The following is a 25,208-nucleotide window of genomic DNA, read 5'->3' as shown; positions in this document are numbered from 1 at the left end:
TTTATAAAAGAAAACTGTTAAATCACTTCCAATTTTTATAAAAAACATGTACACACCATGACAATGATATGATTTTTTGGTAAAGAAAACTAATAATATAGAAAATATGAATTTGCAATTTAATAAAAATTAATAACAATTATTAACAAAATATTTATCAAAATACAGCAATTAACTTAGAAATACAAAATACACAGAATTTGCAACAAGCTTAAAATAATTTTTAGAGCAGCAATTGTATAACATTAAAATACTAGTTGCAATGAGACTCACAACTGCCACATAGCCAGCATATCAAGAATATATTATGGAATAATTTAATGCATTTCTATAATAAAATATAAAGATAGCTTGTGCTCTTATGTAAATTGTTCCCATTTTCTTTTTATAAATAATAAATTTACCAGTTTAATTTTTTAAATAATTTTTCTTTAAATAATTACATGACTAAAATTGCAACAAGATATTAAAATACTGTAGATAATATTGTATTATAAGAAAAGAAATTAGTTCCAAAAAAGTCTTATTTGCAGAGAAAATAACTTGCATAAGGAAGATATACTAAATAATATTAAAAAAACTAAAATCAAATTTAAAACTTTTAACATTATAGTTAAAGATGAATTTTTATGTAACATTTAATTAATTTCAAGATCTTTTTTTTTTTTTTTCCTTTTTTTTACAGTTTCAATATAAAGAATACTTAAAAAATAATTTAATAATTCTTAGACATGATAACTGAGGTATAAACGATATATAATAGAGGCCAATATAGCAACCACAATAGGAATCAGCCAGTTTTTCCATGAACTGAAATAAAATAAAAACAATAAAAAAATTATATAACAGAATGTCTGCTCTAAAAGCATTTATCACAGTTATAGAATTTGATAGCATGCAAAAGACTCTAAAATTAAAGCGAATATTTAATGCAATTGCACTTCCAATTGAAAAATACTACCAAATACTCTCATGGGGAAAGAACAATGAATGTCTATAAGTTCAAAAATTTCCCACAATTCTGATCAGAAATTGTTTTTATTATTGATAAAACTGTTCGAAGGAGGACTGGAAATATTTTATATAAGTAAGAGAAAATGGATAAAAATGTAACAGAAGGAATAGACACTAAAACTTTTTAGTCATTTACCTGTTTTTAAAAGGTTTTGTTTCTTCTACTGTTACGTTGTTTATTTATAAGATTATTTTATTCCCATCCTAAGTTATATCTGCTAATCTGGGCATTTGCTTCATCACAAAATACTATACATTCTTCAAACTATCATGCCAATATTACTAATATTCCATGATTTGCAAAAAATTAAAAAAGTTCTTAAAGACATAATTTCATGATATTACATTTTTTTAAAGCAAAACTACCTTCAAATTCAGTGATAATTATAAATGAACAAAATATATTATTTTGTATTGGATAACAGTATAGATTTAAGTGAAAGCCACTGCCATCCAAAATTATTTTCTAATTTAATAATATTTTGGAAGCAATGAAACAAAGGTAACAGTCTATATTTTTTTCTTCACAGTATTACTTATTACCCAAATAATTCCCTTTTGAAGAGAGGCAAAAACTTAATTTGTTTTCACATTTTCTTTCCTACTTTAATACCAGAATCTTTAAATTTTTATTACCAGAAAATGGATAATGGATTTTAAATATAACAATTACACTGCTTTAAAATTGACAATTACACAAAATTGTTAATTAAGGAAAAAAATCCTCGAAATTTCAAAATTTCATGCTTTTATATTTGTTATTCCAACAACTATGAGATCTTTATATGTGGCATAGCAAATAGCTAATTCTTAACTACTAGTCAGCATGATATAGGATCTTTAATTAGCTTTCAAACCATATCAATACTTGCCTTAACAAACTGAGCAATTTAAAAACAAACCTAGCTAATAATTTATAGCTTTATTTTATTTTTATAACAATATATCTAACTGATATAATTTATAATATAACCGAATAATAATTATTTTATACACTTGAACCACTATCACAATTGATACAAAATCACATATCAATAATAATAATGCTCGATCATATCATTTCATGATAATTTTTTTATGTTTAATTAAAACTACATCAAGAAAGGCCTGGTCTACACAAATAAGAAATGATGTAAATAATTTTCTTTTATTAATTTCACATTTATAATGTGACACTTATTAGAGAAATTTCTCTTGCATTTTTTGAAAAGTTTTGTAAAAAATGGTTTTGTTATATTTGTTCTACTAATAGTATAAATCTATTAAGGCCACCAAACTGAATATTTATTTGATTAAAATCATTTAATACCTTTACTTAAGGAAAAAACTTTTAAAAACAATTAAGTAAGAACTAGATTAAACAGATACAATTATTGTGCATGAATGCCATGTATTACACAAGTTTATTAATTCCTAATTTAAAAATTATTTTGTAAAATATAGTTCCAAATTTCTTTCTTTCTTTTTTTTTTTCAAGCTGAATTTTAAATTTACAAGAAATTATGTTATGAAAATTGTTATTAATACAGGTTACTGCAAACAACAATCTGATAAATTACTTACCTAAGGGATTCTTTTAAAAGAGTATACTCTTTTAAAAAGTAACATTACATAGCATAAAATGGGTTTGAAACAAATATTTTGTTTAAAATAATAATACTTCCATTCTGCCCTGCAGTTAAGTCTGTTTTTAGTCATTATCTAATGCTGGAAAACTAACATTGTTGGAATCACTTTCTTGATCTGCCGTTGCTTTTCTTACACTGTCAGTATCAGACATGTTTCTGATCTACTAAATTATATATCAAACTCTCCATCACCGAGGGAAAGAGCCAGAATACAATGTAACACAGCACCAGCATATGGCTATTAGAATTACAAACTTTGACCTCTTTAGAACATTTCAAGTAGTTGCAAAGCTGATCAAAGTAAACTTCTTGTGCCATCTTGTGGCCACATTGTAACTGTCTCAATACAACAAATTTATTCCAGGTTTAAATTAATAAACAGGATATTGCCAAGATACAAGAGTGTTCTCGGGCATATAAGTTAATAATGGGGGTATGTAAAACAAAGGCAATAATTTGAAATATAGCATTTCTTTTGAACAACTTTAAACCCTCACTACTGCTTATTACATAAAATCCATAATTTCCAACACAGCAGTTTGTAGAACACTGAAAGATACTGTAATAATTACTTTTAGAAATCAGACATTAGGTTTTTGTTATAATATTCAATGAAATATATTAGCTGTTACATTTTGGCTATTTGGCATATATTTATTTGCATTTTTAACTGCTATGTTAAAGATTTCATTGCAACAGCAGTGTTCCCATGTATGAAGATTTGAAAGACAATATAAATATGTAGCAGCCAAAGTACGAGGGCCATCCAGAGAGTAGATTACGTTTCCGTCTGTGTCCGCTAGGGGCGGGGCTAGGCGCGGCCATCTTGGGGTCAGAGCGTTGCGCAGCTCAGTCTGCATCTAGCCGTGCTAGTGAGAGGTTCGTGCTGTGCTCCGTTCAGATACTGTGACGGTTTGAAATGTCTGCGTTAATTGAAAATCCCACGAGCTGCGAGGTGCGCTCAGTAATAAGGTTTCTGACTGCAAAAAACTGTAAACCGATAGAAATCTATCGGCAGCTTCGTGAAGTGTATGGGGACAACATTATCACTGAAGGTGGAGTGCGTCAGTGGGTCATAAGATTTCAAAATGGCCAAACCAATGTTCACGACGAAGATCGAAGTGGGAGACCCAGCATAGTGACCACCGAACTTCTCGAAAAAGTCGATGCTAAAGTCCGTGAAAATCGAAATTTCACAATAACGGAACTTTCTTTGAGTTTTCCACAAATTTCGCGAAGTTTGTTGCACGAAATCATCAGCAAAAAGCTTGGTTACCACAAGTTTTGTGCAAGATGGAAGGCAAGAAGAGGTAACGAAGTGGTTGAAGGCGCAGGCGGCCGAATTTTTCGACGAAGGAATTTCCAAGCTCGTACATCGCTACGATAAATGCCTTAATTTGTATGGTGACTATGTAGAAAAGTAGTATTTGAGTGTGGCTTTCATCTGTATATAATAAAATTTGTTTCCTATACTTTATTTTTTTATTCCAAAACGTAATCTACTTTCTGGATAGCCCTCGTATGTGTTAGATTTCTGAGTTTCAAAACCTCAGTTTTCATAGACATCAAAATTTACAAATAAACCATGACAGGCTCAAAGGACAAGAATGCAGATTAGTTTTAAAAGATACATTATTTGTTTTAATATTACTACACTTTACTTCCTGTTTTTTAATAAATGAAAAGTTGCACAAGGACAAGAAGGCAAAATATCAATGGATATTTTATCACACATTCATATTTAATAATAATAATAATACAAAGAAGAATTAGACACTAGCTGAATAATGATAATAATAAAAATAATTAGACACTAGCTGAATATAATAATTACAATAATAATAATAACAATTAGACAATAACTGTCAACCTTGAAACATGAAAAACCGGGATGTTCAGCAACCAAAAACCAAGAGTTTTGGGGAGGTTTTCGGGCCACGCCATTTTTAATGAACTCAAAATTGATTTAAATTTCTGTATAATGGCATGATCCAGTTTATTCAACTATTTACATTATGATCTGATTTCAAATAATAACATATTCTGACTGTTACGGCTAATTTCATTTTGTGATTTTCTTACACTTCTTGTACTAAGAAAATTCTGAGTATGGTAAGAAAGCTTCAGTTTATATATATAAGCTTATTATTAGTACATTTAAATAAGATAAAAATAAAATTAATAATTAGCACATTTCACTACCAGTCAGGGTGTCGAAGTTCAAATCTCAGTGAGAGCATTGCATATATTTTATATCTCCTGCGCCTAAAAAAATTACAGACAGTGACACAAACTAAAATGTGGGAGATGTTAATTCATCACCACTAGGATCTGGCAACTAGATCCAGCCCCCTATGCCTTCATGGTGTAATTAGAAGCACATCCAACTATCAATAGGACTGTACAAAGTTCAAATTCCACTGAATGCACTAGATATTTTTCCTGTTATGAAACCGACAGACTGACTCTACATATTCATATAAAGTTCTACAAGTATCTACAACAGATTAAGACAATTCAGATTGAATAAAATTTTATGCTGAAGATCACTAGGGATGTGAGAATGAAATTTACAAAATTTAAACTTCATAAATTCAATAGTGAAACAAAAAATGTGCAAATTTTATTGATGAAAAATAATTATTAATATTTAATTTTATTACTGAAAATGCTAAAAAACCAGGAGATCTGATTATTTACCAGAAGAGTTAGCAGCTATGTATAATAATAAAAGCACCACCTTACATTTAAAAAAGAATTTAAAAACTGATAAGAATTAACAACATAGTTTCAAACGATTTTTTATGCGTACAGATAAGACGTATACTCATTATATATATTACATACCTTTTATTTTAATCTCAGATATTTTTTGCCAACTTATTATACATAAAGAATGCAGATAAAGAAAAAAATACATTTAAATGAATCACTTCAATAAATGAAATCAGCACCAAGAAATTCCACATATCAATTATTTTAACAGCAATTTTTACGATCAAGTTTTATACTTAACTAAATTTTCTTAAAAATAAAATTTCTGAAATGTTATATGGCTTATAATCAAAAGTAAAATGCGCACAGAATAAAACAGACAAAATGTTATAAAAAGGAATATGACAAATTCTGGTCTGAAATAATCACACTACTCATTAATAGTATATCTTTGATATTATTCTTAGTTGCTATTAACTTACTAATTATTATGTTCATTATTAATTAATTGATTATATCTACAATAATACTTGAATTAATGCTTGACAGAAGGGCTTGATTAAAAAGTTATACAGATATTGAAGAATATATATTTTAACAAAGATGGAAAAGTTATTTAGTTAAGAAGAAATTCTACATTATAAAAAAAGCTAGTGAATAGTTAGTTGTTAAATTTTATGAAGTCACTGGCAATTAAATTATTCCCTTTTATGCAGCCCATTTATTTTAATGCCATTCTGCATGGATATGCATAAAAATCACATTCTTTATTACCTACTTTTCTTTTAGAAAAGTGTTTTTTTAGCCTTTAATCCTACCTAATCGAAATTCACAAGTATTATAAACAATGTTAGACCCTAACTTACATGCTTTTTGTTGATTCCACCTATTTGTGTAATTTCAGTATATCACTGTATTTATGTTACTTAAATGAAATTACATTTAAACTCAGTACAGTCAAAAGTCGTTAATCCGGACTCGTCGGGACTTCGGCGATTCCGGATTATAGATCATCAGTTTAAATCCGGTAAGATAGCATGCAGAAATTATAAAATTAAAAATATGAAACTGTAATTTATAAAGAACAATTATGATCTAAAGGGTATCAAAATTTACAAAAAAAAAAAAAAAAAAAAAAAAAAAAAAAAAAGAGCTTAATATTTATTTGTTTACTTTATTAAACATTTCTTTCAATGTAAGTTGTTCAAGTTGCTTTGTTTTTTATGTGATAATACATTCTCTTTAATTCTATAAACAGACATAATTTCTTCTTGCTTCCACTGCTCAAGTCCTATAATTGCTATGTCGAGAATACCGACTAATTTGTCAATCGAAATTTTTTCGTTTTCAATAACCTCTGTCACTTTCTTCGCTATCGGAAGCGAATTATAATGACGAGGAATTTGATTTAAATCAAAGACGGAAATACTACATTTAGTAAGGAATTATAAGCCAAATAAAATAAAAACATCTGCCCTGAAGATAAGAATAGTGCTGACAGATCAACTTCCAATTCATTGCGCCCCGCCGCGTTAAAGATAAACAAACATTAAAGTTTAGATAAACAAAGGATATGCCTTTATCCATTTTTTGCAGCAATTCCACTTTTTGTTTCATGGACTTCGAAACATACTTTCGCTTTGTAAATCCTTTACATATTAGTAAATATATATCAGAAATTCTATTTGACATAATCAAAAGTTCAAGCTTACTTTTATAAAATTGCTCTAACAGTCTTCAAAAAATAATAAGCCGAATCCAATTCGAAGATTAAGGAACAACGCAATCTGCAACATTAACTGAATTAGATAATTTTAGCTTAGCTTATATCGTCCGTTATACATTAAATGCACATTCGTAAATGTATTTTGCACATGCGTATTCGCAGCCGCAAAGGTCTTACGTCAACGCGACGCATGCGCAGAAAGTTTGTAGCTTTGAGGTCCGGATTATGGGTGTCCGAATTAACGACTTTTGACTGTACTAAGAATAAACTAATAATAAATAGCATGCGGCAGCGCAATTTATATAAAGAATCTTGGGGGGGGGGATGAGTAGATTAACAGGAAGTAAAAATGTTCTCTGTATTTGCAGCCATATTTGGAATTCATTAGAGTAGAATAAAGCCTATCTTCAAAGAAAACTTTCTGACGGCAGTAGATCATTCACAAAGCTCATTGAAGTAAAATACTTCATTTACCTAAATTTTCAACTAGTTTCTAATAGAATTCCAATTACATACCTCTCATCTGTTCCAGAAACAGGCCAATGGTTCTTTTCCTGTAACAAAGAAAACAAAATATTAAACAACTGAAAAATTTGAATAAAAAATAAATCATTAAGAAAAAAATATTATCAACATAAATTATCATAAATTTACCTGAATATCGGTTATTTTTTGGCGATCCTCCTGTAAAACAAAAGAGTACATTAAAATTTTCTAACACATAGGAGAATTGCATTGCCTTGTTAAAAAATTGCAGTCTAATTAAAAAATTAGATGAACTGGAATCATTAGTGATAATTAAAAAATAATTGACATAAAAATAGATATAATTCTGAGTTCATTCTAAACAAATATAAAATATCTTCTGATTTATCGGTCAGTCCATAAACTTCATTAAGAGTATGCGTGGAATTCACTATGACGCATTTACTAAAACAATACAATTTTGAACTTGTTGAAACTTGTCATCGTTTGATTAACATATTGTTGCGTTATTTTCGGACGCCAGTTGTTACGTTATTTTCTTCCTTCACGTTTATACGGAGTTCGTGAGGATTTGGAGTGAATAATGATGACACCACATGATGGAATATTGAAACAAGCCTTATTTAGCAATATTAACATGTTGACGATGGCTTGGATATTTGCGGTCCGTTCTGTGTGGCGGCACTTCAACTAGCAGTCGTGGCACCAAATTATACTGTTTAATGCTTGTGTCCTAATACCCACTAGCTGATTCGAATAGACATAATTTCCAAAATTCTCTATATAGCACAAAACAAGAGTTGACTTAACTGGTCTTTAAGAGCATATATGCTGTGATGCTACAATACAAAAATTTAGAAAGCACAAATTTTTTGCTGTAATTAGAAATCATTACTCCCAAAAAAATTTGATAGAAGAAAGTAAGATACCATGCACATTTTAAAGTCACTAGCTAAAAGATTAGTTAAAAGTTACTTACCACAGCATTTTAAAGTCACTAATTAAAGATTGAAAAAAGGTTATTCAGATCGATCAAATCCCTGCTATTGATTCAAATTGATATCAGAGATTTTAATTTCAATTCCAAAGACAAAAATAGTCTTGTTGGTGATCTGAATAACCTTCAAGACATCATTTCACAATACTCTGAATTTTAGTACCTCCCCCAAAAAACAGAGGTTTTAGAGATTTTACAATGTAACTCATTCTGTAAAAAGTGCCTGTGTTACTGTTGCATATATTATGAATATAAGCCAGTCTTCTAGAATAACCAAGTATAGCCAATTTTCCAGAATAACTTCTGAATAGTTGCCATAAATAACTTAATGCTCTCAATCCTAAATTTTCTAAGGTTAACCATGTATTTCTAAGATGGATATTAAATATATTTCTTTATTAATGCTTATAAGTAATATCAGTAGCTGAGTTGTTTTAAAAACTTCAAATGGATATTTTTACATAATAATTTTATAGGTTATTTCTTATAAAAATAAGCATGATATTTTTTTTTTACCTTCAAAAAGGTTTCTCGCTGGAAAAGTTTTTAATTATTACAACCATATTTGCATTATTTCTCTAAAAAAATGCAATCTATTTTTTTTTTTTATTTTCAAAATACGTTTAACATATGTTTATGACAAAAATTATAAGTATTAAATTCTATGCAAGAAAATATGAAAACTATTAAATACAAAAACAGTTTTAAATGTTACAGAGTTCAATGAAACAGCTTTGGATATTTAATTTCGCAAATCAGATAGATGTAAAAAAATCTTAACAAGTATTTCTAAACTCAGTGGTGTAACAGTCCTAGTGGCCCCTGGTCTGCAGTGCCCCAACATCTGCTTTCCTGACCATAGGCCCTGGGATGCTTGAGCATATGACCTGGACAAGTGGTCATCTTGTCGTAGGAACACAGTGTTTAGTCCCCAAGCGAATTTGGTATTCATTTTAGCGACTCACTCAACAGATGAAAGGCTGAGTTTACCTTGCCCAGCTTGGGGATTGATCCTCAGACCTGTGGGGATGCTGCTGTGAAAATGTGCTAGCCACAGGAGCCACCGGATCTTAACAAGTATTTCATCTTAGGTAAAAATAAAACTCATATGCCATCAATGTCTTTAAGTGTGCTAGTGTGACAAATTTAAATTATTTATTTATGCCTTCTTCATAAAAAATAGGTAAAGGGGTTTTTATAGCAACACATGTAGATTTTCTGAATAAGAAAAGTACTTATGTAGACAATCAACATGAATTTGAAGTTTTTACATCCACAAAAACAAAGAAAAATACAGCAGAATTCTACACCTTTACGTAACACATAAAAAAGATAAATTCTCAATTAGAAGGCTTGTGATGCACTTTTGTAGAGGCATTTGTATGCAGCATCCCAACATTATGACAAACAAGAATAAAATTTTGCAGAATAAAGGTACTTTTCATTAAAAAATAGCAAATAAACCAAATACTGGATACAAGATGCTGACATACAATACATTTGTGTGTGAGAAATGATTTTATTGTATCACTGCAAACTGGCCTGTTTCATCAGGAAAAACCACAATATATATTATTAGTACAAATCAGGAAAAATAGTTATTACTGGTAGTATTATGTTTCTATTAATGAATCATAAGGTCTTATGTTTGGTAATCATGTTCATGAGATCTACTTGTTTTAGTTAATTAAATTACTTTTTTAGAGGATGGCACTTGTTCTAGTCATTTTGCCCCCCCCCCTATATTACATGTTTTAATTAAAAACCCTGTTTTAGCTGTGTCATGTAAAAAATAACTAATTAACTCAAAGCAGTAGATCAAATATATGATTAACCATATTTTTATTACATACTGCTCAGTGTTATTTTATTATATACTGTTAAGTGTTGTAACAAAGTAAAAAACAAAATTCAAGTTTCTTAGCATATTAATTACTTTCCACATAATTTGGTATCATTCCTAATCATTAATGTTTCGACCCATATCATTTTAACAAGATTAACGGATAAAAGTTAAGGGGAGGGGTTCTTTGGAACAATCCTATAGTAAAATTTTAAAAATAGATTAGCTTATATTCTTGAATGCTTTATATTATATAAAATATTTAATTATATATAATCTAAAGCAGACAGGAACATAAATACATAAGGATTATAAAAAACAGCCCCAGATTGAATTTGAGAAAACACACAGTGCTAACTGCATGACTGATTGTAGAATTTAAGAGATAGAAGCAAACATCATTGTTGCACCACATGATGATAGGAGAATGCAAATTATAAAATTTCAACTCTAGAAGACAAGTAGAAAATGACAATACCTAACTAATTGCCTTTTCAATTTCAATCCATGATATTTTTACTATTTTTACCATGTAATCAGGGTTGCATATAGTGGCCTAGTATTATACTCCAACAGTCTGGGCTCTGAAAACATACAATATACATTTCTACTATCCCACTATCCGAAAGGGCAGCCTATGCTCTCCCGGAGTGCAGTGGTATAAGCTGTCCGAGTGGGTAGCGTGATGGCTAATTAATTATGAATGCTTTCAATATGCTTTATGCACATCGTGATGTCTGTGCCTTCGCGAGTAATGACTCTGGAAAGCCAGCGTAATGATGTATAGAGAAAGTTCAATTTAAAATGTCCACCATGTAGATTGGGAACCCAGGGGCATTGCAGCAGATGAGATATTCTAATAATCCCTTCTGGGGTGCTTTTGCTGGGAGCTTTCCTTCCATCTAATACAAGCACGTATGCAGTGCCTTTAATTATGTTGGAACATGTATACATTATTTTTATTACCTTTTTAGCATATTTAAGAGCATACTGAAGAAAATGAAAATAAGTTTGATAAAAGCAACATTATACAGATTACTTTCAACTAAAGAATAATATAAAAATCATACTTCACATAATTCTCCTATTTTATACTGCTTCATAAGTTCCCTTGCATCTGTGGAATGACCAATATCTTCAAATGCTTCTGTTGCATGTTTTCCTGGAATATGAAGCATTGAAATGTAGAATTGAATGTACTGAAAAAGTAAGTCAACTCCTTCAAAATTAAAATATACATTAAGTTAGATGACATATATACAATTATTTGAATTTCAGAAAAGCTTTCTCCAGTAATACTACAAACAAGCAAAACTACATAAAATATATATATAAATATATATAATGTCTCCAATTAGAAAGGTAATGAGAAAAAGAAAACACCTTTGAAAAACATAGTTCTTTTAAATACATGTAAGAAAACCAAATTTCTAAACTTTTAATAACGTACTTAGTCCTTGATAACAATAAACAGTATTATTGTGATATTTAACATAACCCTTTGATAGTTATGGTAGCAGAAAGATTGAGACATACACACATTATCATACCTGCCAACCTCTAAAGATAAAAATTCAGAAGATTTCTTCCCCAAATTCAGGAGAACACGAAGAATTAATATCATGCTTTGATATTAAAAAAATAACAATTTATACAAATAGAAAAAAGAAAATTGTTCTTACATTAATATATCTCAATTAAGTAGTAACTAAAAAATTTATTATTAGGAAACATAAAACAAGAACTTAATGTTACACAAAAAAATTATTGCAATGAATTTAGAGTGCATTTTTTTGGCTTTAGCCAAAAATTCTTTGGAAAATTTCCTGTCATAACAATTAGTTTCCTCATAACATTTAGCAATTAAAATGTTTTCTAGAGTTTTTGGTGAAATTGAAGAACGAAACATAGTTTTGTTTTTCTTCACAACACTGATGACTCTCTCGCACTCAGTACTGTGTGGAATTACAAGAATAGCACATAAAACTCTTGCTAGTCTATCATATTTTGGTGTTCCATCAGCTCTTTTTATTATTTTTAAGGTACCACCAAGAACATCAAGTCTATCTTCTCCAGAACTGGCAAAGTCTTCAAAGTGTGCAGCAGAAAATTGGTTCTATAGTTCATCTAAAGCATCATTATGGCATTCATTTTCTTTAATTGTTAACAAAAATGGAAATTTATCAATAAAAAAACGAATCTTTTCAAAAGATGAATTTTCAATTTGTTTCATATTTGCCACATCAGCATTTAAAAGAACTTCATTTTGCAAAGGAAACTTCCTTACAATGTAACCACAGGCTGAGGAAAAGTACTTTCTAACACACTGAAAAAACTCTTTTTTTTCTCATGATCTTTCAAAGAATTTACAAGTTCCCTGGTTTGATTTCCTATTTGATTAGCCAAACTATTATAGGCAACAGGAATCAACACACTGTTTTTCACAACGGACGGTTTTACAAACTTAGTAGTAAGTACTAAGTACAAACTTAGTATTAGGTTTTACAAACTTAGTTTTTTTTCAAAAGATCATTAAGAATTTGGATAAGCAGGGGAGATTTTGGCGAAGCTGATTGTAGAAGGGTATTTACAATTTCAAAAATCTTAATGGTACTTAACACAAAACTATAATGTGCTTTGTTCAAATCCATCAATTCATCAATGACATTGGCATCCGAATTCGAAGCCGAATTTGAAAAAAAAATCATCCACTTTCTTTGATGTTGTCGAAGCCGAAGCATTAACTTCATGCTTTTTAGACTTAACATGCTTCATAATGTCACTTCTTCCACCGTGACTTATTGTGAAGTCACACACGCACACGTTGCAAAATGCATAGTTATTTCCTTTGAAGGATTCTTTAATTGTTGGAAATTCGGCTTTATAGGCAGGCCGAAAGTATTGAGAATACGGTTTTTTTGAACTCATTTCGTAACAAAGACGCATAAGAAAATTCGTAGCACGTGCAAACAAACAAAAAAAAAAAGAAAAAAGAAAGAAAGAGAAAGAAAGAAAAAGAAAAAATCAGAATGTGACAGTTCACGCTTGCTGAGTCCGAGCTGAGTAATTCCCTTGCTGCTGAAGCGAACGCGAAAAAATAATCTGGCGCCCACAAAGAAAAGAGTGGGAGAAACAAGTTCAGCGCATTGGATTGGCTGGTTAAGCAGCGAGTTGGGAGAAACCGCAGGTTACCGGATTCGAAGTAGTCGGTAGTTGGCCGTAAAACATGATGCAATTGGCGAAAAATTCTAAAATTTCGACAAAATTCACTAACAACACTTGAAAAAGGAAAAAAATCGTAAAAAATGTATTACGATCGTAAAATCGTAAAGACAAATGCATTTCCGTAAAAATTACGAAAAATTCATAAAAGTTGGCAGGTATGCATTATATAAGAATGACAAATTATAATTCTGCAATTTAAAAAAATAAATAAATAAGGTTAATTTCCTAAAGAATATCCTGCTCACGGTTGTATACAAATTTATCCTCAGTGCTCCTGCCATCTTAGTAATATATACTATGGCAGATTGAATAAATCTTATAAAATGATTAGTTGGGACAATTCCTGAATACTACCAAAAGTAGCTTCTTTAGAAAATACTGTACTATAGAAGTCTGAAGGAAAAAAGAAACAGATGCAATTCTGAAAGAAGAAAGACAAATATTATTTATGCAGATGATTTAGCCCTAAATACTTGCTCGCTATTTATTCAGTACAAAGCAGTGGATGTTTTGAAAATGTAATGAATATCTCAAATATGAGTAAAAAATAAAATAGAAATTCCAAAAATATAAAAGTACAGTTAAAAAGGTAGAAAATGTACTAGTTATTATATTGTGCACTATCATAAAATATCTTTTATTTCGATTGAGGTCAGAAAAACACAGCACTGATGTTTATACAGATGTCTTTTGGAAATTTTTATGTTTTTGAACTTTGTATGCTTATAGAAAATGTTACGTTTCGCAAAATTCAAACTTGTATATATAATTTTAAAGAGAATTTATTACTGAATTCAATACAAAACACAAAATTCAATTATTTGCAATACAAAAAAAAGTTTTATGTACTTTAATATAAATAAAAAACACAATTATGAAGTGGTTTGTAATGTCTAGCTTTCCTGGCCAATCACTGTTCTTGTTCTGAGAACCAATCAAATGTTAGTAACTACCAGTAGAAGCTGACATCATGTTTACACTTGAAACAATTCATTATTTTGCTTTGTTCTGTAGAAGGAGGACCTGTTTCTTATACACTGCAATTGCAAGTAGGAAGTTTTGTAAAAATTTTTAATATTTAGTCAAGAAGCAATGACATCAAATAAAAGAGTAGATTGGACACCTAGAAAGAGATGTAATATTATTGTGTTACGAGAAAGTGGTCTTTCCTATGCTGAAATTGCAAGACAGGTGGGTGGTTCAGTAACTACATCTGGAGTCCGAAAGTTTTGTTTACGATATCAGGAGACAAATTCTATAAAAAAACAAAGAAGGCCGAAAAAGGTGCACCACATCTATTGATGACAGAAGAATAAAACGACTATGTCTCCAAGATAGAAAAATGTCATCAGCGGCCATCAGAAGTGATCTGAATGATGCTGGTGTTTCTGTCAGTTCAAGAACAATCAGGAGAAGATTAACAGATGTTGGACTGAGAGGTAGAATTCCACGAAAAAAGCCTTATCTTAATTTTCAGCAACGAAAAAAAAGACTACAGTGGGCAAAGGAACAAATTAATTAGACACATGATAAGTGGTCACAAGTTATATGGAGTGATGAAACTAAGATATCGTTATTCAGTAGTGATGGGCAAAAATATGTAAGACGTAGAATAGGAGAAGAGCTACATCCTGACTGCATTCAAGCAACTGTGAAGAACCCAGTTAGTGTTATGATTTGGTCATGCATGTTAGCAGATGGTATTGGTCGCCTTCATGTCATCGATGGGACACTGAATGCCAGAAAATACATTGACACTATTCTAGAACCAAAACTTCTACCTTCCATCAGAGATCTCTTTCCCAACAATACTTCGTTTATTTTTCAGCAGGATTCTGCTCCTTGCCTCACGGCCAAAATATCGAAAGAGTGGTTTCGTACAAAGAGCATTAAATTGTTGTAATGGCCAGGAAACAGTCCTGACCTCAATCCTATCGAAAATTTGTGGCACCATTTGAAAACTCTTGTCCAAATGAGGCACCCATCAAATAAAAGGGAACTAATTGAGGCTATAATTGTTTCCTGGCATCATGTAATAACGAAAAAAGAGCTTAAAACTCTTGTCAGCTCAATGGAACGTCGATGTGAAGCTGTAATAAAAAATAAAGGGTACCCTACTAAGTACTGATAACTCACTGCAATCATCACTATCTAATGTATATCGATAACTATTATCGTTTAACTTTTTTTGTATTGCAAATAATTGAATTTTGTGTTTTGTATTGAATTCAGTAATAAATTCTCTTTAAAATAATATATACAAGTTTGCATTTTGTGAAATGTGTGTGCATTTTGTTTTCTATAAGCATACAAAGTTCAAAAACATAAAAATTTCCAAAAGTGTCCACAATTTTGGCCACCACTGTATACCATTATTCAAACCAGGAGCCAGTAACTGGCCTAAGCAATATAAGATGAAATATATACACATTCAAAGCATTTTTTTTCTGGATTAGTAGATCCAGTTCACACTGCATGAGGAATCGATAAATATTACTTACATATGTTGGAAAAAGTCTTTGGGTATGTTTTCTAATGACTCAAGAGCAGAAACGGTAAAGTGACAGAAGCAAAAACAAAGTTTTAATAGGAATAAGTGAACACCTATAAAATAAATTTGCTTTTAAGCTCCAAATTTAGTATGCGCATTATTTTCCTTTATAATAAAATTTTAAAAAAATCTATGATTCAGTTTAATTGTTTTAACATTTTGGAGTAAAAAGTAAATTCATGTTTATTCTATTTACAACAAATATGATACTAATCCATAATTATCACGGTAGTGACTAAGAGCTATGCTAATCGCAGAATAATTTCTGCTCACTAAAAAATTATAGTCATTCAAATTATATATATATGATAATTTTGTAGTTGGTGATTTGAAGATAGAAATATTTTAGGATGCATGGGACAGATGACACTAATTATCTTTTAATCATGGCTAAGACAGTTATAGATGTTACTACCATATAGATAGAATGCATAACAGATAAAAGAAATTTAAAGACCAAATGCAGCTGTAGATTCAACACATAATTTTGTTTTTTGATGAATAACTTTTTGACACATATTCTGTTTTACATATCACTATAGGTGTGACAAGCATCCTACAGTTACCATCTAATCTTATGCTGTAACAATTACAAAAACCATTTAAAAAAAATTCTGCTAAGTCATTTTTATTATTCATATACACAATAGCCATGACTTAGCAAATATTATGCTCAGTTTAAGAAATCACATCACTACAATTCTATTAAAAATCTTATCAGTAAATCATGCTAAATCATTTTACCTAATCATAGACACCTTCTATCTTATCTACATTATCTTATTCTTCTCAATATCAGAATTTCAAATCTTTTCCCATTAACATTGCGTAATTTTTTTTAATTCTCTCTGTTTTCTCCAAAATAAAATTCCTTTCACATGTACAGTGAAGATAACTAACATTTTCTAAAATAGGAGATTGTAACATTTTTTTAAAATAAGTTATTCATTCAATCTAAAATAAAAGATTATAGGAATATATCGTTACATATTTTCTGAACATATTTTTATTTGAAAATCAAAAGTTATATAAAGACTCACTTTCCCTCCTGTTTACTATTATCCTAAATTATTAATCAAAACTGATGACGGGATTTTTTTTTTTTTTTTGCAATCAAAAACAAAAATACTGAAATTGAATAAAACCTTACAGATAACAAACCATAATTGAATACATTAAACCGTTTTGTGCATATGTAATGAATAATATTTTTGTTTGATTTAATAACTAATCAAATCACAAAAATAACCAATTTCAGTGAAGCATTTTTAATACCTATAAAATACTTTCATGCTAAAATTAAAGAAATAAATTGTAGCTTACAATTAATTAGCTAGAATTTAAGCTTTGTGGAATTACAAAATGCACAAGTTAAAAAATAAATAAAACTATCATATCATACATTAAAATTATATATCCCATTAGTACTGCAATTTTATTTCATTTGAATTATTACTTATTATGCAAAGAGAAATATAGTTACAATGATTGATATTTTCATTTACCGTAATTTCGGGTAGATAAGCTGCTCTGGCGTATATGCCGCACACACGATAATTGACTAAAAAAAATTTCATTTCATGCCATATATGCCGCAGCAAAGCATTCTGAAATATGGCACTTAATATTCATTTATTCCGTAATTCCTTGCCATATTGATGTAATCATCATCGATAACATTTTATAATATTTACAACATAAATATAATAAGTAATATATAAATAAATAAGGAAGAAACATCTTACCTTGAACTTGCTAAAAATGAACTCTGATGATTTCTAATAAATATTTTTCAGGTTTGATAAACTTATCACCATAAATTACCATATTATGAAAAGGAATACATAAATTACATTATCAAACAGAAATTTTTAATTAAATTTAACTACATTTATTTATACAAAATCTTCAAAATCTGACTCATTGATGTCAGAATTAAGTAAATTTAACAAATGACCATCAACATCAATTTCATCATTCTATTCTAATCACTTCTTTCACTATGTCATTCACTATGTCACTATCACATTCACTATGTCACTATCTTCACTTTCATTTTCTTGATTTCTGATTTAATGAATGCTGATCGTATCAACTCGGACTGATTGCAATGCTTTATCGACCCATAAGGTATACTCCTTGTGCAAAGTTTCCTCATTCGTCCGAAATTTGTGAAGGAATAGAGTCCACTTTGCATCGATTCCTCCCATTGCTTTTGTAGTTCATGCTTGAAAATTCTATTGACAGTGAGATCCAGCGACTGTAAAATTTTTGTAAGTGCACCTGGTATCACTGAAACATCAATGCTGATTTTTTTATGTCAGATCTTACTGTATCCGCTAAATGGATCGCAATGAATCCAGAACGATGAGTCCTCTGGAGTTGGAAAAAAGCCCCTTTCCTTTTTCGACAAATTTCGATCAGCCAAACATCACTTCTTTGCACATTCATCCTTTTCGTTGGAGCAAATAAGATAACTTTTTTAGGGAAGTTTCCTTTTGGAATTGTTTTCCTTCTGAAAATTATCAAAGGGGTTAACTTCTCTCCATTGGTTGCACAATCCAAAACACAAGCAAAAGAAGTCTTTTCATTTCCAGTTGTTAACACTGATATAGTTTTTTTCACTTACTGAATGAACATTTCTGCTCGGAGGACAGTCGAAAGTAACAGGCACTTCGTCCATATTAATTATTCGCCCTCTTTTCAAATTTTGTTCTTTAATTTTCTTAGATGTGTACTCCACAAAAGCTGAAACACCAATTAAATCCTCCAACAAAATTTTTTATGTCCATTTGTCAAGAAATTAAGGCAAATTCTAACTGTTAATAGTGATAATCCACTTTCTCTCAGTTCTATTGTCCATTTCTCTAAATTGGCCAGGCTATGACATCAGTTCGACAAGATCTTTTATTCTTAGGCATTTTCTCTAATTCTTCTTGTTCGGACTTCCCCTACCAAATGCATCGCTCATCAGCTTGAAATTCTTTAGTCGCAGTGAGATTTCCAATTCGATAGCTTTTTTTGCTGCCAAAAGCTTAAAAGCAGGTGTATAACTTTTTCTTCAAAGAGAAGCCATAATAATAATATTAATTTTAAATCGTGAATGATAAGGCAAGCAAAAAGCAAGCTACAAAGCAGTAAAAACGTGTAAGAATGAATACAGCACTTGGAAAGTAAATGTAGCTGTTTCCATTAAAATATAATAAGTCACAGGAAGACGTGGGCAAAACCATGGAGTTAGCAGAAAGTACAGGAATTACAGTGTCTCTACAGTGAGCATCACCTACCTTAGTTTGGCGAATTTGAACTTATTGCATTTAGTGCAATCGGAGGTTAGAATGTTGCAGCGAATTCTTACCATTTCGCTTGTGCGTAACTTACGATCTGAACTGGCGAAGTTTTAAGGACAGAAGAAAAATAAAATTCTCTCAGATATCCGCAGATCTAAATTTTCAACTTTTAAACAAGTATAAGCTGCGGCTTATCTACCCGAAATTACAGTACATACAAATAATGCATTGTGTTATGTAATGGGCCTTTCTTTTGATGGTCTTTGCATATTTTCATTATGTTTATTATTTCAGATACTAAATGTTATTAAAATACCACCTATTAAAATATTTTATGAATACAAAATAAAAAGCAGCTACTTCCTCCTTATTCCACAAAATCATAATTTTAATGCATGAGATAAATTTAAAAACTTTAATTCCAACGAAAAGCTGCAATTCTTAAATACAGATGTAGCACAATCCCTTTCAGTAATTTTCTTGTCTGACAACAGAAAAGGTCACTAAGACTCATGCCACTTTGAAATTTGTCCAAGATAATATTGAAGACAATATTCATGGCTAACCTAAAACAATGGTTAATCCCAGGGCAGTTAACAAAAATACAGGAAAGTTGAATAACCAATGTTGTTATAGAAAATGATTTCTAATATTTTAACTGTATATTCAAAGTATTTAATCCATAGAATAAGATTATTTGATTACATAAAATAAATCAGTATTCAAAACAAAAAGAACAATGATTTGCTTACATTCCTCTTATATTTTGAAAGAAGTCATTGTCAAATAGGAGATTAACAGCAGTACATTTTTATAACTGAACAATTACTTTCACTAGGATGATTTAACAATGTTTATATACTCTGAATTACATACAACTAAAATTATATACGAAGTGTAACACACACAAAAAAAGAAAACGAGACTAAGTGTGTAGCATGAAAATGGAGTGGAGTTGGCAACAACTGCTTTAGTGACGCCATGCCACAATACTTCCTCTATCTATGCGGCCAGTTTCGACCACGCCAGTGGGGAGTACTGCATCATTGAGCGAACGCGTGCAACTGCATTCTGCCGGAAAAATGTCTAATGTAAAAAACCGAACTGTGAATTAACATCAAGTTTCTTGTGAAACTTAAGAAATCAGCCATGGAGGAAACATTTCAAATGTTAACCGAGGCTTATGGAGATAAACTTTGTCTCAAGCATGTGTGTTTGAATGGCATAAGCAGTTTTCAGGGGGAAGGGATAGTGGGAAGATGATGAACGTGGGGGCGCCCAGTATGTTCATCATGGTGAGACTGTTAATCAATACTATTACACTGAAGTACTAAAAAGACTCCATGAAAAATTAGGAAGAAAAAGGCCACAGTTGTGGAGTGATGGATGGCTGTTGCACCAGGACAATGCACCCGCTCACACGGCCAGGGCCCGACTTAGCCTTATTGGGGGTCCCACGGCAAAGACTTCTTTGGGGGCCCCCTTTGCTTCACTTCTTCAGTAATGAAGAAACAAATTTTATGGAGACATTTAAATTTGTATAATAATAAACTTTCTATTCAATTTGGGGCTCCTCTCTAATGTGGGGGCTAGGAGCAACTGCCCCGTATGCCCCTGCCTTAGTCAGCCTCTGCACACGACTCTACCTGTCAAGCAGTTTCTGACCAGCAAAAATATTACTGCGATTGGTCATCTTCCTTATTCACCTGATTTGGCTCTATGTGACTTTTTTTTTTATTTCCTAAAGTTCAATCTTTCTTAAAGAAAACCCATTTTACCCCAGCTGAAGAAGTTCAGGCTAAAACGGAGAAAGTATATTGCTAAAACGGAGAATTATACTTCCTCACCAACACACAAACACCACAAGCCCTTACGAATTTACCACAATCATGCAACCGATTACACCATAATAGGGTTTCCATAGCATTCAACTACTCAGGCTACCATAAATGAAACAACAACTTGGCAATAAATGAAACAACTTCACAATAATAGACGGAGTGCCTTTCTCTCTACTCTAACCTATTTTGGGAATCGTTTAAAAAAAGGCATAAAAATTACCAACATGGCCTCATAAGTAATTTTCGGGTGCATGGAGATTCTTTCACCACTTTAACAGTAAAAAATCGCCAATTTGCTCCAAAATGATTGTGTTAATATATAAGTACTGAATAAATTTACTTACTCAGTTTCTTTTATTAAATATGTTTGTAAACTTATTATATACATTTTTCTTACTTTTCCAAAAACTCCCTAATGGAAAAAAAGATCATTGCACAAGAATACAGTTTTAGACCAACAATCCTGCATATTTAATAATCAAAGATAGCTAACATGCCGGAAAATTGGGTTTCTGCAATATACTGAGCATTACTTTTTAATTCACAATGTACACATTAATCATAGCAATCCTTGTCATTAAACACAAAAATAAGATATTAAACAGTATTCATAATTAATTATGAAAACATCTTGGTTATAAATAAAACATATTAGTTATCTCAATGAACACCAAACACAGACTTATTCTTCTATTCGAATCCTTTTTCTAAAGTCTTATTATTTTTACTTCAAAAATAAAAATGTGATTGATGCCATTTCCCTAACTTAAAAAAAAAAAAAAAAAAACCACCTTTCCTTAATCAAAATTTTAAAATTCTTTCATGTACTTATCACAATATCCCAGAAAGCATTAAAGACATTCCCTCTCTTTGCATGATTTCTCAAACAAATGCTCATTTAAACGAAAAGATTCAATATATCAGACTTAATCAAACCAATTTTTCTTAGCAATAGCAGCTTATATATATATATAAACTCATTATTTATGCCCAAGATTGACTTTCCATTAATAAAGTTACCCTCAAATACTAGGGGAAAAAAAAATTCCCATCACTTTACATAACTCTCAGACTAAAAGGCAGAGTGTTAAAAGAAACAAAAATGAAAAAGCAAAAGTCAACAATCAGTACAGAAAACATAGTCTTTACTAGATTTCGGGAGATTTGAAACCCCACCAGTTTTGCTATTTCCCTTATTTGATAGTTAAAAAAACCTCCCCAATAATTTGGAACCAGAAAACGGAGGAGGTGGGAAAAATAAAATCACCAAGGAAAAAGTGATTATACTAAACCGCTTTCCACTCCCCCCAATGTACTAAAGTATTTATGCTTTTCTATATATTGTAGTTAAAAAAGCTGATGCAAGAAAAAAGTAGGGAAAAAAAGGGAGGAAGGTTAAATTTTTAATTATAATTAAAAAGTTAAGAATGATAGAAATTCTAGAAGGCTATTTATATTTAAAAAAAAAAAAAAAAAAGCTTTTAAACTCTTCCTCAATATTTTTTCTTAAATTTTATGCACAGTTATGCCTTATAGTTTAGAAACTACAAGAATGTTCATATGAGAAAAAGGATACCAGGAAATGAATTGTTACAAATGGCAATTCAATTGTTATGTAATGAGAAATTTCCTAAAGTTTACAAGAAAAATCAGTTTTCTTTTCCCTCTTAATATGTACATAATTTACTCCCTATATTAATTTATAATTTTTATCTGTATTTCTTATTCACAACTAAAATTAATTAGAATATATGCTAATAGCATAAGTGATCATGCCTTAAATTAGAATATATGCTAATATCATAAGTGATTGTGCCTCAGTTAATCTGCGACAGTCTTTTAAAAATAGAATCTAGTAAATTATTTTTCAAAGCAGCGCCAATGAAATTTAAATCCTTCCACTTAATATTTTTATTTTACATTTCATAAGTCATTGCTGATTTTAAATTTAAGAAAGAAAGGGTACCAGAAATTAAGTAATGCATAAAAATGCAAAAATTAAGAAAATGGCTCAGATAACTTTAAAAAAAATTAATAATAAATAAAAAAACTTTTCTTACTTTTGTATAAATTAGGCAAAAAAAAGTATCTGCAATACACTTAAATATACACACACAAAAAAAGTCTCTGGGAGCCTGTATACTCCCTCATATAAATACATATAAAACATAATTTTTATATACAATCTCTTACATATAATAAAGGAAAATTACTTCTCCTTGAAAAGTCAATTCTCCTTTGGTAGGTAAAGAATAATTTAATTAATTTTGATTTTTACATTTTGCTTCTGTAATATAAAAATGTTTTAACATTTGTTTCATTTTCATAATTTTATATTGTATCATACAAATGTTTAAGTAAACTTCAACATTTTTAATAGTTTCTCTTCAGCCTAATTTGGTATTTATTTCTCAAACATCAAAATTAGTTTAGTTGCACATTATTTTAATTTACTTTAGTTACAATATATTGAAATACAGTTTCTGGGCAATAATAATTAAACTCTAAATGTAAATATATATATTAAACAGAACCAAAAAAGGAAAAAGGTTTCATTTACAGATATTTCGTACCTACTTGAACAAAAATGAATGATTTGATAATTAATTACAAACCAGAATCTCTGCTAATTTTCATTCCTTTATTCAGTGCTCATAAAGCTTTATATTATATATGATTTTCGACTGTTTATCCTTGAACTTTCTTGCAAAGTAAGATGAAAGTCCGAACTTCATCATAAAAATTAAATTATACAAATAAAAAATGTGCAACGCATATAAAATTAGATAAAAGCAAATCAGAGACTTACCGGCCTGCTCTAACAGTACTTCCTCGCCACCAGGATGCTGTTAATATAGAACATTACAATCAATCAACCACGAAATAAAGAAACGCACTGATTTAATAATGAGCATGAATTATAAAGTAACTTACTTCTTCCAGAAACTTTGTAACGTCATACACATTGCTGTGAATTAAAATCCAAACTGATTTTTTATTATTATGTTCAGCTATTTCTTCTAATGTGTAAGTTTTCTTTTCCTCCGTCATTTTTGATTAATTTCACGCTTACTTCCAACACCCCGTTACGCAGCGTGACGATGAAATCGGAAAAAGAGAAGATAAACAGCCTTGGCCTACAGTTTCACAACAGATAAAGACTATTGCCATATACAATTTAATAAATTTAAAGTGTTTAAATAAAAATTTATTAAACATAATTTTATTCAAACTTTAACAATAATGTATAATATTTATTAAAAGACATTGAGTTGAAATTAACATTTACGATTTAAATGAAATGACCATTTATATTTACTTCGCTGTTTCTTTATTTGATATTAATACTTCCTTGTTGCCCTAAGGGCTAAAGGACTGAGTTCAAGAGCAATTAGTATTTGATAATTTTATACGATTTTACGTAACAAAAAAAATTTCGCTTTTTCTATGTGTTATGTTCCCTTTATGTGTGCGAATGTTTTTATTTATTTGAGAGCAATTAAAAGAAGGAAATTTTCATGACTTCGTACTTTCATTTTATGTGTGAAAATGTCTTTTAAACTCTCCGAAAAACTACCGGTCGTTGAGTCTCCCTCTAAAAGTAACAAATGCAAGAATTTTTTGGTAAAATCACTAACAGTATTGTGTGATAGAAAGTTATAATTATCTTACTTTAAAAAATGTGATAATAAATGTATATTTAAAAAATATGTTAATATGATGGTAAATAATATATCAATAAAGGCAGCTTTCGGGAAACTGGCTTTTGGCTGTTTGTACTCAGAAAATCGACATATGCATTTAAAAGGGAAAAGACGGTGTCTTTCTGTTATTAGAAAGAAGGAGTATCGTTTTTTATTTGTAAAAGAGTTGCAATTTATGCCCTCGTAAT

The 25,208-nt window shown here is 30.1% G+C and overlaps 2 protein-coding genes across 4 annotated transcripts in view; one reads left to right on the top strand and one right to left on the bottom strand.

The window, feature by feature from the left end:
* Positions 1 to 98: 98 nt before the first annotated feature.
* Positions 99 to 24,458, bottom strand: Cyt-b5 (Cytochrome b5). Its single transcript, XM_035354317.2, has 6 exons — positions 24,251 to 24,458; positions 24,126 to 24,162; positions 11,480 to 11,571; positions 7,738 to 7,767; positions 7,600 to 7,637; positions 99 to 810 (listed from the first exon to the last, which is right to left on the bottom strand). Exons 1-6 carry the CDS (start codon positions 24,365 to 24,367, stop codon positions 726 to 728), a joined length of 399 nt encoding a protein of 132 aa, XP_035210208.1. The 5' UTR covers positions 24,368 to 24,458; the 3' UTR covers positions 99 to 725.
* Positions 24,459 to 24,697: 239 nt separating this feature from the next.
* LOC118184612 (uncharacterized) overlaps positions 24,698 to 25,208 on the top strand; it is a 59,620-nt gene continuing 59,109 nt past the window's right edge. For all 3 annotated transcript variants that reach the window (XM_035354320.2, XM_035354319.2, XM_035354318.2), the window contains exon 1: positions 24,698 to 24,940. In XM_035354320.2, coding sequence (XP_035210211.1) covers positions 24,866 to 24,940 — 75 coding nt within the window. In that variant the 5' untranslated portion in view covers positions 24,698 to 24,865. The remainder of the gene's footprint in view (positions 24,941 to 25,208) is intronic.

Source organism: Stegodyphus dumicola, chromosome 1 (genome assembly GCF_044657685.1).
Source record: "Stegodyphus dumicola isolate Sdum_Otavi_A_Nest chromosome 1, ASM4465768v1".
In the NCBI taxonomy this organism is placed as follows: domain Eukaryota; kingdom Metazoa; phylum Arthropoda; class Arachnida; order Araneae; family Eresidae; genus Stegodyphus; species Stegodyphus dumicola.
This window is presented reverse-complemented; position numbering and strand designations above follow the sequence as displayed.

What these genes read in the sequence shown, in the direction of transcription:
- Cyt-b5 (XM_035354317.2), bottom strand. Translation starts at nt 24,367, where the DNA reads ATGACGGAGGAAAAGAAAACTTACACATTAGAAGAAATAGCTGAACAT. An exon ending in TTACAAAGTTTCTGGAAGAA is followed by an intron (nt 24,163 to 24,250) that starts GTAAGTTACTTT and finishes CTATATTAACAG; the next exon opens with CATCCTGGTGGCGAGGAAGT. An exon ending in AGTACTGTTAGAGCAGGCCG is followed by an intron (nt 11,572 to 24,125) that starts GTAAGTCTCTGA and finishes TTCATATTCCAG; the next exon opens with GAAAACATGCAACAGAAGCA.